The 13,628-nt window shown below is 39.7% G+C and overlaps 1 protein-coding gene across 5 annotated transcripts in view; it reads left to right on the top strand.

Moving 5' to 3' along the window:
* B4galt6 (UDP-Gal:betaGlcNAc beta 1,4- galactosyltransferase, polypeptide 6) overlaps window positions 1–13,165 on the top strand; it is a gene marked incomplete at its 5' end in the record, with an annotated part of 79,120 nt that extends 65,955 nt beyond the window's left edge. For 3 of the 5 annotated variants that reach the window (XM_013507247.1, XM_013507170.1, XM_013507100.1), the window contains 4 exon segments: window positions 6,672–6,859; window positions 9,583–9,705; window positions 9,884–10,066; window positions 11,005–13,165. In XM_013507247.1, coding sequence (XP_013362701.1) covers window positions 6,672–6,859; window positions 9,583–9,705; window positions 9,884–10,066; window positions 11,005–11,152 — 642 coding nt within the window. In that variant the 3' untranslated portion in view covers window positions 11,153–13,165. 5 annotated transcript variants of the gene reach the window in all.
* Between the last annotated feature and the right edge of the window lie 463 nt (window positions 13,166–13,628).

Genomic DNA, 13,628 nt, shown 5'->3' with positions numbered 1-13,628 from the left:
GGACTTGTGGGAGACATTGTTATGGGCTGTGGGTGTTCAGCTGGACTCATGCAGGACATTCCTGTGGGATCCAGGCCCTCAGCTGGATTCTTTGGTCTTTAGTATGTGAACAGATTTCCTACACCCTATAAAATAATCTTACAAATTCTGTGTCCTGTATATAATTGTTTTCCTTATGAATCCTGACTACAAGAGTGAGTTAATATGTGGTCTGTTTTGGAGAAAGTCTCATGTGTTAAGAAGAATATGTATTCTGTTGTTGGATGGAACACTGTGTAGATATCTACTGAGTCCATTTGTTCAGAAGTATGGTTCAGCTCTGATATTTCTTAGTTGATCTTTTATCTGGTTGATTTGTGTATTTGTGACAATGGGATAGTGAGGTCCCCCATTATGACTGTATTAGTACTTGTCTCATTTTTTCATATCCATTAGTGTTTTATGTACTGTTGTTGGGTATGCTAGTATTTGGTGCATATATATTTATGATTTTTGTCTCTTCTTGGATTGTTCACTTAAGGTGTTTATAGTGACTTTTGTCATCTCTTCTGATCAGTGTTGGCTTGAAATACACTTTGTCTGCAAATAGATTAGCTACCCCTTCTTCTTTCCATGTTCCTTTTGCATGGAGTATTATTTTCTATCCTTTGACTTTCAGTCTGTGAGTTTCTGTTTGAGTTGATTATGTTTCTTGTATGCAGCATACTGTTGGATCTTGTTCCAGTCTGCCAATCTGTTTCTTTTGATTGGTGAATTGAGACTTCACATTGATTGTTATAACTGATAGGTATTGACTTATCCTTGTCAAGTTATTATTTTCCTGTTGTTGACTCCTTTTCTTTTCCTTATGTTTAATTGCTTGCCTTGCTGGTGGAGTCATTCAGTTGGGATTTTTGGAATTGTTTCCTTTGTTGTCTTTTTCTGGAATATCCTTGAGAACTTTTTGGAGTGCTGGTGTAGTGGTCATGAATTTCTTCAGGTCTTCTTTATCATGGAAGTATTTTATTTCTCCATCAGTTTTGAAATATAATTTTGTGGGGTATATCAATCTGGGTTGGAGGTTGAAAAAAATGTATGTTACATAGAGAACTAAAACCATGTTATAGGGGGCTGGAGATTTAGCTCAGCGGCACAGCGCCTGCCTGGCAAGTGTGAGGTTGTGAGTTCAATTCCCGGTACCAGAAAAAAAAACAAAACAAAGGAATAAAACCATATTATGAGCAAGATCTCTTCCAAATCTGAGATTTTGTGATTCTTTTTTTTAAATTTAAAGTAATACAAGTAGGTGTTAATAAAGAAAAGACAAAAACCACTCTTCTATGAAAAAATAAAATTTCATAACAAAATAGTGAATAACAATGATTAATATACTTTTTGTCACGATCGTAAAAGAATGGCCAAAATATTACTCAGAGTAGAAGTCATAGACATAAAAGATTCTTATAAAGAATGAACAAAAGGGCAAAACTTTCTCTTTAGGGAATAAAAGAAATGAGAGAGATAAACATCTAGGAGTAGAGTAGAATGAGCAAATATTGGCAAAACCAAAAAGTGCATTCTGTTTGTTTAAATAGATATTATCAAAGCTGAATAAATTAGAATTGAAATGACCCTGACTTCTATAATGTGTATATTTGTTTAAAGGCTGTGAATTTTAAGTGTAATGGATGAATTTAGTTATCTGTGTTCTTTTTAAATATGGATAAAGTATGAAATAAAGTATGAAACAGTATGATAAAGTATGAAACAGTATGAAATACCTGAAGACCAGGTCTTTGTGCTGCCTTATACCAGTCTTACTATCGTCACCTCGCATGTGTATGATACATGGCAATTTCGTACTCTGATCTCTCTGATTGCTTTACGTTATTATCAACCCTTGGCATGGCTAGAGAGTCCGTAGTAATATTCCAGTGCTGTTTTAATTTGCATTTCCTTCAGACTAATGATGTTGATTGTCCTTTTGAATGCTTTTTTAATATGTGTATTACCTGGAAAGTTGCTGTTCAGACCTCTGCCTGTTTTTTAAGGAGATTTTTCTGAGTTGTAAGAATTCTGCTTTCTAAATAAAAACCTTTTTGTTAAGATCCAAGTTTTACAGACATTAACCTTCAGTCTGCAGTTTGCCCTTTGTTTTCCTGCCTTTGTCTTGGAAAGTAAGTTTTTAATTTTAATTAAGTCCAGTATGTTGATATTTTATAACATAATTTGTGTGTGTGTGTGTGTGTAAAAAAGTGTTCTTTCAGATATTCTTGATGTTTTCTTCCTGAAGTTCATAGGCTAGTCTGTTAATTATTATTTGTGGTATTGGATAGGAGTAGAGTCTTAATTTTTTGCTTATGTTTATTCCATGACCATTTATCAAAAAGATTATGTTTTCTAATTGGCACCTTTGTTGGAAATGAGTTAGCTTAGCTATGAATACATAGACATATGTTAGGGTAAACATTATATACTTTATATATATGTATCTGGTCTGTCATTTACATTGAATCTGAATTTCTACAAAAAGCTTGCTGGGATTTATATTCCTATTTTGCAGTAGATAAATAAGAAAATACATAATGGACAAAGTAATCTAGCTTGCATTACTAGGTTCTACTTTTTCATTTTTGGTAGCAGTTATTCAGATGTTTATTCCTACAGTGGTTACAGATTATTTTCTTTTTCATTGTCTTTTATTCTGGATGTGCCCTATTTTTGTCTCCTGTTTTTCTTCCCTGGAAATACTGGATATTTAATATAATGTGCTTCTGTATATGAGAACCACCATTTAAGTTTTGTTCTCTGTGCATATGATAATGTGTATCATATCTGTGTACTTACTAATATCTCTATCTATAACCTGTACTGTACCAATTAACCTTTTTAATCTGAATATGGGTCAAACACTTCACCTACTTTCATGAAGGCCATACATGTAATTTCTCCATCAGTATTATCAACTGCTGTTTTCTTTTTTTAAGATTTAAATCTCCCCCAGTGTACTGGGAGATGAGGTGTCTGTCTTTGTCACTTTAAAGGCACGTTCTCCTGAGAGTTCAGCACCATTGAATTATTTTGTGTATGTGATAAAGACATCTTTTTAGAAAACAGCTAAAATCTGTATTTTTACTTTCAAACATCTTAGGTCTGAATCTTAGCTTTGGTCAGGATTAACTGAGGACCATGCATTTGATAGTGTGTGGTTTTGAGCTGGAAACATCTCTACCACACATGCAACAGCAGGGTCACTTTTCTGCTGGGTGGGTTCCCAGGAGAAGAGCTGAGCAATTGAAGAGCAACTCGGAAACTCCTGGTGAACTACAGAAGAGTGTGCATAGGTTCACCGCTTCTCCTTTGCAGGCTCCAAAGATGAGAGTAAAAGAAAAAAAGCCTCTTTCAGTTATTAAACCGTAAGGACAGAGAGATGGGACTGGGCATTGGAGCTGACTGCTGGCTGGTGGAGTGGAGAATGTTTAGACCTGCGTGCTTAAGGAGTGCGGTTGTGACAAGCGTGGATGCACACCCCCAACTGTTGTGGCCCTTGAAATACAGCAGAGAAGATAGGCCCAACCGTAGGGCTGTGGTAAGGGGACTGTTTAAAAATTGGATTGCAAAGCAGATCTCCAGTCTTTGTATGGTCAGGTGATTACTCTGTTGTAGTCTGTGCAAAATGAAAAGTTGATCCTCTGAGGAGAGCCAGGGAAGCTCCTGACTGTTGACATAGCTGTATTGTGGACACAGAGGCAGGGCATTCAGTAAGTCTGCATGCTGACCCCAGGGGTCCTCAGGCCTTTTCCCTGTTCGGCTTGCTGAGGCCAGTAGTCAGGTAGGAAGCCCCTACCCCTTTAACCATGGTAGGACCCAAATGCTGACTTCCTTGGAGAAATAGCGTAGTCCGAGGGTCTGATACTTCGAGGTCCTCAAAGGAAAAGGCCAGCTCATCACTTTGTCACCTCCCTGCAGCCCACTTGCCTCATTCAGCGGAGGCCATGCTGCCCTGAGCGCGGTGGGTAAGAGCCCCTCTGTTCTGGGGAGGAGGGTCAGGAACTGTGTGGCTGTCAGACAGCACACAGGGCTGAGATTCCCGACAGAGGAGTGGCGAGAGCAGGGAGAGGGCTCTTTTCTGCTGAGTGTGTAAGCAGGACCTGTCTGAGAACGTGAGCTCAGAGATCCTGAACAGCACCCAGGAGCCGCGTGCTGATGGCGGCCGCATTCCAGGCAGTGCAGGAGCTGGTGTGTGGTGTGAGCAGAGAGGTCACTGGCACCAGTGTTAAATGGAGGAGGGTGCCAGGGAGGAAATCAGAGAAGCGGGTGAGAAGCAAGTAGTAGTGAAGGACTGCAGGCCAGGGTGAGGACTTCAGTTACCCTAGGCGATGCCACAAGGCCCTGGCAGGTTTGAGTGGAGAGGTGACAGCCTAAAAAAAGAGACTGGGTGCTCTGTCGGGAATAAGCTGTAGAGGGGACGGGGCTCAAATAAGGAGAGCTGGGAGAAAGCTTCTGCAGTTGTCCATGAGGATGACTCGGGCTCCAGTGGCAGTGGAGGAAGTAGTGAGCTGTGGTTGGGTTTGGGCTGTGCTGAGTTTCAAGAAGTGGTTATTATTTGCTGGGGAACTGGGTATGCCATGTAAGCAGTGGGAACCAGCCACTCAAGACACTGGGGGCTTTGTCTTGAGTAGCGAAGAGCGTTGCCCTTTGGAGTTTTTGTTTGTTGGTTTGGATTGGGGAAGGTGGGGTATATGTGAGTCAAGTGGTTTGAGGCAGTTCTGGACATACCCGCGGAGATTCCTTTAGCTTCCCGTGTAGTGTATTATTCACAGCGGGAGTGGGCAGCCAAAGGTCCCCAGGTTTTGAAGAAAGCCTCTGCAGGGACAAACAGAAACAGAAGTAGAAAATAGTGGAAATAATGCTTTAAACAGTGGAACCAGGGGGAGAGAGAGAGTCAATAAAAACATGATCAAGGTCCGCACAGTGAAGAAAAGATAATGAAGGATAGACTGTGAAACAGAAACAAGACTTCATGAAGAACAATGGTAGAACATGCGCATTATTGAAAGTGAAAATATGGCAACTAAAGACTTTCAGTAGCATAGCTGGAAGATGAAATAACCTATAATATAGAACCAAAACATAAGAAAATAGGGATAGATGTAAGCATATGGTCAGCCTCCGACATGGTCTGCAAGGGGAAGGTGAATTGCCTGGGGAGCTGGCCACTGTGGACGTGATAGGCCGGACCGCTGAGGCTAGGTCAGAAGAGACATTGCTGCTTCTTTCTTGTTGTGCTGGCTCAGCTCTTGGGTAAGCCAGCTGCGGTGCCACACGGATGGATGCTCGGGCAGCTCTGTGGAGAAGAAACGGCCCACAGCCTGGCGTGCCTGCAGCGTAGACGCTCCTGTGCTGCCAGCCTCCGGTCTTCCAGCGGAGCCCTTAGACGCTGAGGGCAGAGGTGATGCGCTCTGCTCCGCTCCCTATCAAACATATGTCGATGCTAATAATTTACTTCCTTTTCTTTTTATTCTGTTTCACTGGTGGAAAAGCTATAAAAAGTAAAGTGATTTGTAACCGCAAATTAGTGCAAGGCCCAAGACTAAAGATGAATGTTTCCTCCCTCTTGAAGCAGATGCTAGTGATGACTACAATGTGTATCTCATCCACTCTATCCTCATCCTTTTTTTTATGTTTTGGAAATTATTTTGAAAAATGTTGCTAAGACATTGGTAAATGCCTCTGTATTTTCTTCACATAAGGAATAACCCTTTTTATTGCCAGTGTTTCTTAATATATTTTTACAACTAAATAAAGGAAAATGATGCATTATAGCAAGTTGGGTTTTATGTATTGTTTTTTCCTGAAAATGGTCTTATTTTTATCATAGCAAGAGATATAAAATGGGAACTGCTGCTAGTGCACTTCAGTACTTTTTCTTAATAAGGGAAGGTGGTTACAGTGAAGGAAGCTGGTTTTATGTAGTAAGTTCAAATTGTTTTTGTCTCCAGGATTCTTGTGGTCCTTATGAGCATTAGGAATACAAAGCTGGCCCTCCTTGACTTTGTTATGTGAGAGAAGGGGGCATAATTTTTCACTTTCTGTTTCCTGCCTAGGCCTTGATAGCATATAGAAAAGTGTCACTAACAGATAAATGTGTATTATTTTTAATTGCATTACTTTAGTGTTCTGCTTTTACTCTTTTTTCTTGCTATAAATAATTCATGACCTGACACATTGAAGTAAAGCAGAAATATGAGTTCCATTGTGATATAAAATGTGACGATATACTAGTGGACTAGATAATAACAGTTGTCTAGTTTTCTTCTATGTTAACCAAAGTATAAAATAATATAGTAAATAAAATTAAATACTATACAGTGGTGCTCTGTGTATGACATTTCAGCCAGCTGCAGACTGCATGTACAACAGTGGACCCAGTATCATCTTGCGGTAGCATGACTGTCTTAATTTGTGTAAGATATTTGCACAATGACAGAATCACCTAATGACACATTGCTCAGAATGTATCCCCACTGTTAAGTGATGCCCTGTATCTGAAAATCCTGACATATGGCTGTGACTTGGCTGTTTCATTTGGGTTTCATTTTTGTTATTTGACCGTGATTCAACAAATTAGAACAAAGTAGGAGAGAGTCAGATGACAAACTCTGACACTTCTCTTTTTGTATTTGCTGAAGACCGGCACACAGCCTTTTAACCGTGCAATGCTCTTCAATGTGGGCTTTAAAGAGGCCATGAAGGACAATGCCTGGGACTGTGTGATCTTCCACGATGTGGATCATCTTCCTGAAAACGACCGGAACTACTACGGCTGTGGAGAAATGCCCCGTCACTTTGCAGCAAAGTTGGATAAGTACATGTATATGTAAGTGTGCACTGTTCTCAGTATCATATGATGAGCTTGCACAGTTAGAGTGTTGGCATGGTGCAGCAGCATTGAGTGCCAAAATGTGGAGTTCTCGGGAGCCTTAGGAATACCGTGTGCCTGCAGCCCGTCCTCCCGGGGAGCGCGTCATCCGTCTCTCTGGGCGCTGCCTTGCACGGAGGTTTGAGTGCGTTGTGTGGAAAAGAGCCTGGTTTCCGTAGTCGGGCAGTGGAGACTTAAATCTAATTCCCTATGCTTTTACCACCTGGTGAGTTGTGGGTCCCTCTAAAGATTGGTGTCCTCTGCGTCGGAGGCCCCAAGGGGGGTGCTGTGCGGTGTCCCCCACCCGAGCCGTGGGTGTGTGGCCCAGACGGGCTTCTTTTGCCCCCTCTCGCTCTGTGATGGCTTGGGGCCAGAAGGCTTCTTCTCCAGTGTATTTTCTTCTTACACTCTATATATTCTTGACCTGCTCCTTAATTATAAGATACTGATCTGTTTGTTTTCTGACTGGAGGGATCTTAAATGTAAGCAGTTATCAGAGCTGCAAGAGTAACTTGACGTCAAAGAATGCAGGTCTAATCTGGGAAAGAGATCACAATCTTCATTACATAATGGCAGTGGGGGAAAGAGAAGACTCTTGCTGGTGCAGGGAAAATGTGGTCCGCATCACGGTCTTGGCTGGTGTCCAGGGCACAGAGTAGAGAGAGGCAAAGAGTCTGTTGCAGTGATGAATTGGCATCAAAACAAAAAAAAAGTCACCCCCCTTTTTTTGGCTTAGCAAACCTTTTCCACATTGCTCCTCTATCTGAACTCTCAAGTTTGTGGTTACCCCGGGGAGACTGTCAAGGACATAACTAGCACATAGGGAAACTTGACTTTGGTCAGCTCGCTAGAATCGGGTTAGATCCAGGATAACTGATTTTTCACTAAAACGTACCATCAGGGTTAAAGGTTATGTAAACTAAGAACTCAAAATTAATATACTTAAATTTTTAATGAACAAAATATTCATACCCGCCCAGGTTTGCTCTCTCTCCTGCTTGGGACGGCATAAGATAAACACTAGGAGAGTTTACTCAGTTTTTGTTGTTGTCCCTTTAGTTTATCTGATCTTTTCCCATTGTGTGTAGGTTTTTTGTTGCTGTTGTTGTTTTGTTTTGTCTTGTTTTGTTGAGACAGGCTTTTGCTGTGTAGCTCAGACTGGCCTTGAACTCACTATATAGCCTGGGCTGGTCTCAAATTCATGGCAGTCCTCCTGCCTCAGCCTTCCGAGTGCTGTAATTACAGGCATGTGCCACCATGCCTGCTTCATTGTGTGTATATAATTCAATTGGTTGTTCCTGCTTAAGCAGAGCAGCAAATAGCATTGATGAGGCTTGCTGATTTATACATGCCAGTACGCATACACACATTTATTTATATCTGTTTAATGATACTGGGTTTTTGCCAAACCACTAGCCTGAGCACAATAATCCAACTGGTGTGGGAAATATGACACTGCCAAGGATGCATACCAGCCCTGTGGGAGCCCCTGGGCATTGTTACTAGAAGCCCAAGCTCCGAAGCATGAGCCTTGCGGGGCTCCTGAGGTGCTATAGTTGCCCCTCCCTGGGCCAGTGTTACACTTACTGTCTTGGGATGTCCTTAGCCCCGGGTGTGAGCAGCATCACTTTCTCCTGCACCCGGGCCGGATATCGGAGCTGCTTTTCTCTGGTTCTGTGTACCCACAGGCTCCCAGATGACAAATTGCAGTTCTTGCCCACAGCAGAGGAGCCGCGTCCCTCTGACACGATAGGAAATCTGCACGCTGGCTTTCTCTGAGGCGCTTTTGCTCTGGTCCTGGCCAGATCTCCTTCGCCTTGGTTTTGGGCACTGCGCACAGTCACGTTCCTGGGCTGGTGCTGCGTAGCGGCCTGGCCCTTCCGCGGCCCTTTAGCACACAACACTACCTTTAAATACGCTTCGGGCCATAGGGATTGATCCAGGACTGCAGGTTTTGACGTGAAAATACTAACCTATGTCTAAACTAGCTGTGGTTATTAATAACGTAGCTAGAGGGTTGAGTTCAAGGCCAGCCTGGGCTGCATAGTGAGACCTTTTATTAAGAAAGCAAAAAACAATCAGAAAAACATCATAAGTATAGGTAGCTAGTCATTTCAAAATTAAACTCTAGGGTTCTGATTTATATCTAGCCTGTTCTTTTTAGTAAATGCGTTTATAAATAAGTTTGGCTTTAAAAATACTAATTTAACAAAATCTAACATTGCATTGACAGTTATTAATGTATTTAATCAAGTTTGTTTTTGTTACAAGAATATTGTACAATTTCGGAACACTGGGCTTTGAGTCTTATAAAGTAACAATATTAAATATAGATTTCAATTGCCACAAGTGTTTTACTTTCTTTTTTTTTTTTTTTTTTTGGTTTTTCTCCGGTACCGGGAACCGAACTCACGACCTTGCGCTTGCCAGGCAGGTGCTTTGCCGCTGAGCTAAATCCCCAGCCCCAAGTGTTTTATTTTCGTAAGCATATACTTGTTTCACTAGCATGTAAAATATTTTGTATCTTGCTTTACTTTACATTTCCAGACTACTATTTAATGAGCCTGTTTATTTAGAAAAAGTGATATATTTTACAGAGCACATAAAAGAGAAATTTGACCTCGTCCGGCGAACTGTTCAAATGTCGTTGGTAGAATGCTGTGTCCTGCTTTCTTTTCTAGTCTTCCGTATAAAGAGTTTTTCGGTGGCGTAAGTGGACTGACAGTGGAACAGTTCAGAGAGATCAATGGTTTCCCTAATGCCTTCTGGGGATGGGGAGGAGAAGATGATGACCTTTGGAACAGGTAGGTGAAGATACAACTTACTTAAAAATAGAACTTCTAAAACTTTTTTTCTATTAGGTAAACTATACTAGCTATTCTAGCCATTCTGAAAGAATTCTTTAGGGTGGAAAACTGAAATTCTTAAATCCTATTTGCATTTCTTTCTTTCATAAAGAGTTTCTTCTGAAATTTTTGGCAGCATGCACGTCAAAGCATCCTTTTACATCTTGAAGTTGAACTCACACAATCCATTTCTGTGTATTTTTCTGCTGTACTGTAGAGTTCACTATGCTGGATATAATGTCACCAGACCAGAGGGAGATTTGGGGAAATACAAGTCTATTCCTCATCATCATCGAGGGGAAGTCCAGTTTTTAGGACGGTAAGTTTAATGTCATTTTCAGATACCAAGACTTTTCAAAGCTTTGTAATATGTGGAAGGGCAAAAATACACTGCACCCTGCCCTCGGCCTTAGCCGGTCTTCTTGGAAGTCTGTGCATGAAAGCCAAAGAGAGCTGTTTCCTGCCGTGCGCCTGGGAGGTGGGAGTTTGCGAGAAAGCAGAAGGTTGACCTGGAGATGGAGATAGGTCTTTTCCATATAGGAAGGGAGCCAGGCGGTGGAGGGACAGAAGGGACAGTAAAAAGAATTCAGATGCCTTACTTACAGGTACCAGCTCCTCACAGTGAACGTGATCACCATGTGCTGTGAACATGCGCTAATAAAAAGACACATTGCACCCCAAAAACTGCTGAAGACAGTTTTATGGAAGGAAAACATTTTGTGCTTATTTTAAAGAGATACGCATATATACCTACATACATATTTGTGTCATTTCAAGAACCCAATTAATTGTTTATTTAAAAAAATGTTTTCTTTAGCCGGGTGTGGTAGCTCATGCCTGTAATCCTGGCACTCATAGGCTGAGGCAGGAGGATCCTTGTGAGTTTGAGGCCAGCCTGGGCTACAAAGTGAGTTCAAGGCCAGCCCAAAGTGAGTGCATAGCGAGACCCTGTCTCAAAAAGACAAAAAAAAAAAAAGTTTTCTTAACATAAAGCTGAGACATTTTATTTCTTAAGGCTGTCTAAGTTGTCACAGGGCAAAATGGTTTTTTTTAAGGTGGGACTTTTGCACTTGTAAAAATCCTATTTTAAAATTAATAATCTAGAGTTTTTTTAAGTTGTGCACAAGAACTTGAAATTGTAAAGAGCTTTAAGTGCTTTAATTATAAGATGTCCCATCTAGAAGATACTTTGCATCAGTTTTCCTTTTTTGAACTTATTTTCTGTAACTTTTTTGCTTTTTCTCTCTAATATTGTAGGTATAAATTACTAAGGTATTCTAAAGAACGTCAGTACATCGATGGATTGAACAATTTATTATACACCCCAAAAATACTGGTTGACAGGTTGTATACAAATATATCTGTAAATCTCATGCCAGAGTTAGCTCCGATTGAAGACTATTGACAGAAGGAGTCCCGTGGGCCACAGTGCTGGGCCGGAAATCTGGAACGCGCTTGTAGCGGAGGTCAGTGGCTGGATGCGTCTCGGTGCCCTGACTGTGGAAAGAGCCAGCGCTCCTCTATGTTTACACCATGGGATTAAATCCAGCCACCCTTCTCCGGCCCCTCCACTCTGACGTGAGACGTGTACAGTGGTGAGCACTGCAGAAGCGGAAGCCATTGATCAGGATTGGAAGTTACGAGGGATCCCTACAAAGAGAAGATTTTTATACTAAAATCTATAATTTAACTGAAGAGAATGCTTTTATTTCTGTTTAAGCATATTTTGTACATGTGATGTAAATTAATGTGTTCAAATTGTTTAAAAATAAGGTGTGTCACGGTTTTGCATGTAATCAATTATGCCTTCATTGGACTTTTCTAGACACTTTTTTATTTGCATGGGGAAAAACAACCCTGTAAATTTATGTCAGTAAACAAAGGTGAACCCTTGTGTGAAATGAAGGAACTGTCAATAATTGACAGCAAACTAATATGTAAACTGTTATACTAGTTTTCAGCTTTAGACCTTCAGCCTCGCGTGTGGAAGAAGTCACAGCATTCTGAGGGCTTTAACGGGAAAAAGAAAGGACTTAAGCGGCTTTTCTTCCTGCCAGGATTACCTTTCTTCCTTGCTTGCAGTCTCATCAGATTTTGCTAAATAACAGCTGTATTGTTTATGCATATTGCATGAGTATTACCGAACCTTAAAGTTGTGATGTGACACGATGTAAAGGACCTCTATGTTAAATGTTTCTCATGTATCTCTGGTGTGTCAGGGATTTTGTGCCTCTAAAAGCGTTCCCAAGGTTGTGTGTTTATACACTGTGTGTGCGCGTTTTTTTTTTTAATTATAGCACTTATTTCCAGTTTAGAAGAGCCAAAAAAAACTTCATTGAAAAATTAGTTTTTTCTTTTTTTAAGGAACGAGCTATGGAAAACCCAGTAGTACTTATACAAATGAATTATACTAATAGATAACAAATTAAATGTTCTATTTTTATGAATATAAATACTTAGTAAAGACAAATTTTAAGTTTAATTCTCAGACATATAGAATTTCACTTTTGAAAGGAACCCTTTTAATATCAGCAGTTAAATTCAAATTATATTTTTTCCACTTTCAAGAAATCTGTGGTGGTACTAAAATTTTCTCACTGAAAGTATAATTTAATAAACTAAAAATACATTATCAGTTATTTAAATGCATTATTATAGACTTCTGAAAACAGGTCTTATTTCCTGCTAACACATATTTTTATCTTAAAATTGGATGAAATTTTCTGAGGCAAAACCAAACAACATTCTTAGTTTGAAAAGTATTAATTAGAAAGATCCTTTAAAATATTTTACAATATTTTCACAAATATAAAACCAAAAAAAGTGAATCTTCAACAATGAAGAGTAGTAGAATTCTATATATGAGAAATGTTTGGATAAACTTTGCCTATGGATTATTCACTTAAAACAGAAATGTGATTTATCTCAGGTTGTAAGTTTAATTTTCAAGTGTCATTTTCTATGACAGTTTTAGTAACAGAAGTGACCATAAACTAAATTATGAAATAATTGAAATTCTTACAGTTTGAAAAACCTGATATTCTCTCTTTATGATGCCAGACAGAACTTTTTTGTATTTATTTCTTAAAAATATTTCCAAAACATTTATTTTCTTGGTGATATTCAGAATAGTAAAAAAAATGAAAACTTCTGAAAATTAAGACATTTGTGCTTAATTTGTGTATCTGTTCATTTTGTGTCTCACAGCCAACAGTTTAATTTGATGAAATGAAAGCAGAATGATAATATTTGTTGACCACTAGCAAGATATTAGGAGAATGGGGACATAACCCAATAATACTTAAATTGTGGAAAAAAGTGTTTCTGAGTCTTATTAGGGGAATATATTTTTCATTTTAATGAATTCGTCCACTTTTGGAATCTTTTTTTTCTTTTTGTCTTTTTGTCTTTTTGAGACAGGGTCTCGCTATGCAGTTCAGGCTGGTCTTGAGCTCACTTTGTAGCCCAGGCTGATCTCAAACTTGCAATGATCCTCCTGCCTCAGCCTCCCAAGTGCTGGAATTACAGGCGTGTGCTGCCACGCCTGGGTGGTATCTTTACTTTAAAGTACACTTTACTGTTTCAAAAGAACTTAGTACTACTAGTATCTGCCTTATTATTTTAGGAGTGGAGTGTAAGTATCTTTTTTTTTTTTTTGCAGTTTTAACTGTGGTATGTTATCCTGTGGATACCAGTTTGTTTTTTTTTTAAGTGCAGACCTAAAATTATTTTGGCTATGAACAGTAACATTTGTATGTTTCTGTAAATGAGAGCATTTTTCCCAGTTGCCTTTATTATGTGACAGTAAATCTGTTCCCTAAAGATGAACAAGTACAATGCAACTGCAGACATTCTACTGTATAGTGAATTTAGTGGGTTTA

This window comes from Chinchilla lanigera, unplaced genomic scaffold, assembly GCF_000276665.1.
Source record: "Chinchilla lanigera isolate Chin_1 unplaced genomic scaffold, ChiLan1.0 scaffold00001, whole genome shotgun sequence".
Classification (NCBI taxonomy): domain Eukaryota; kingdom Metazoa; phylum Chordata; class Mammalia; order Rodentia; family Chinchillidae; genus Chinchilla; species Chinchilla lanigera.
Note: the sequence above shows the minus strand (reverse complement) of the source record. Positions and strands in the feature narration are given on the sequence as shown.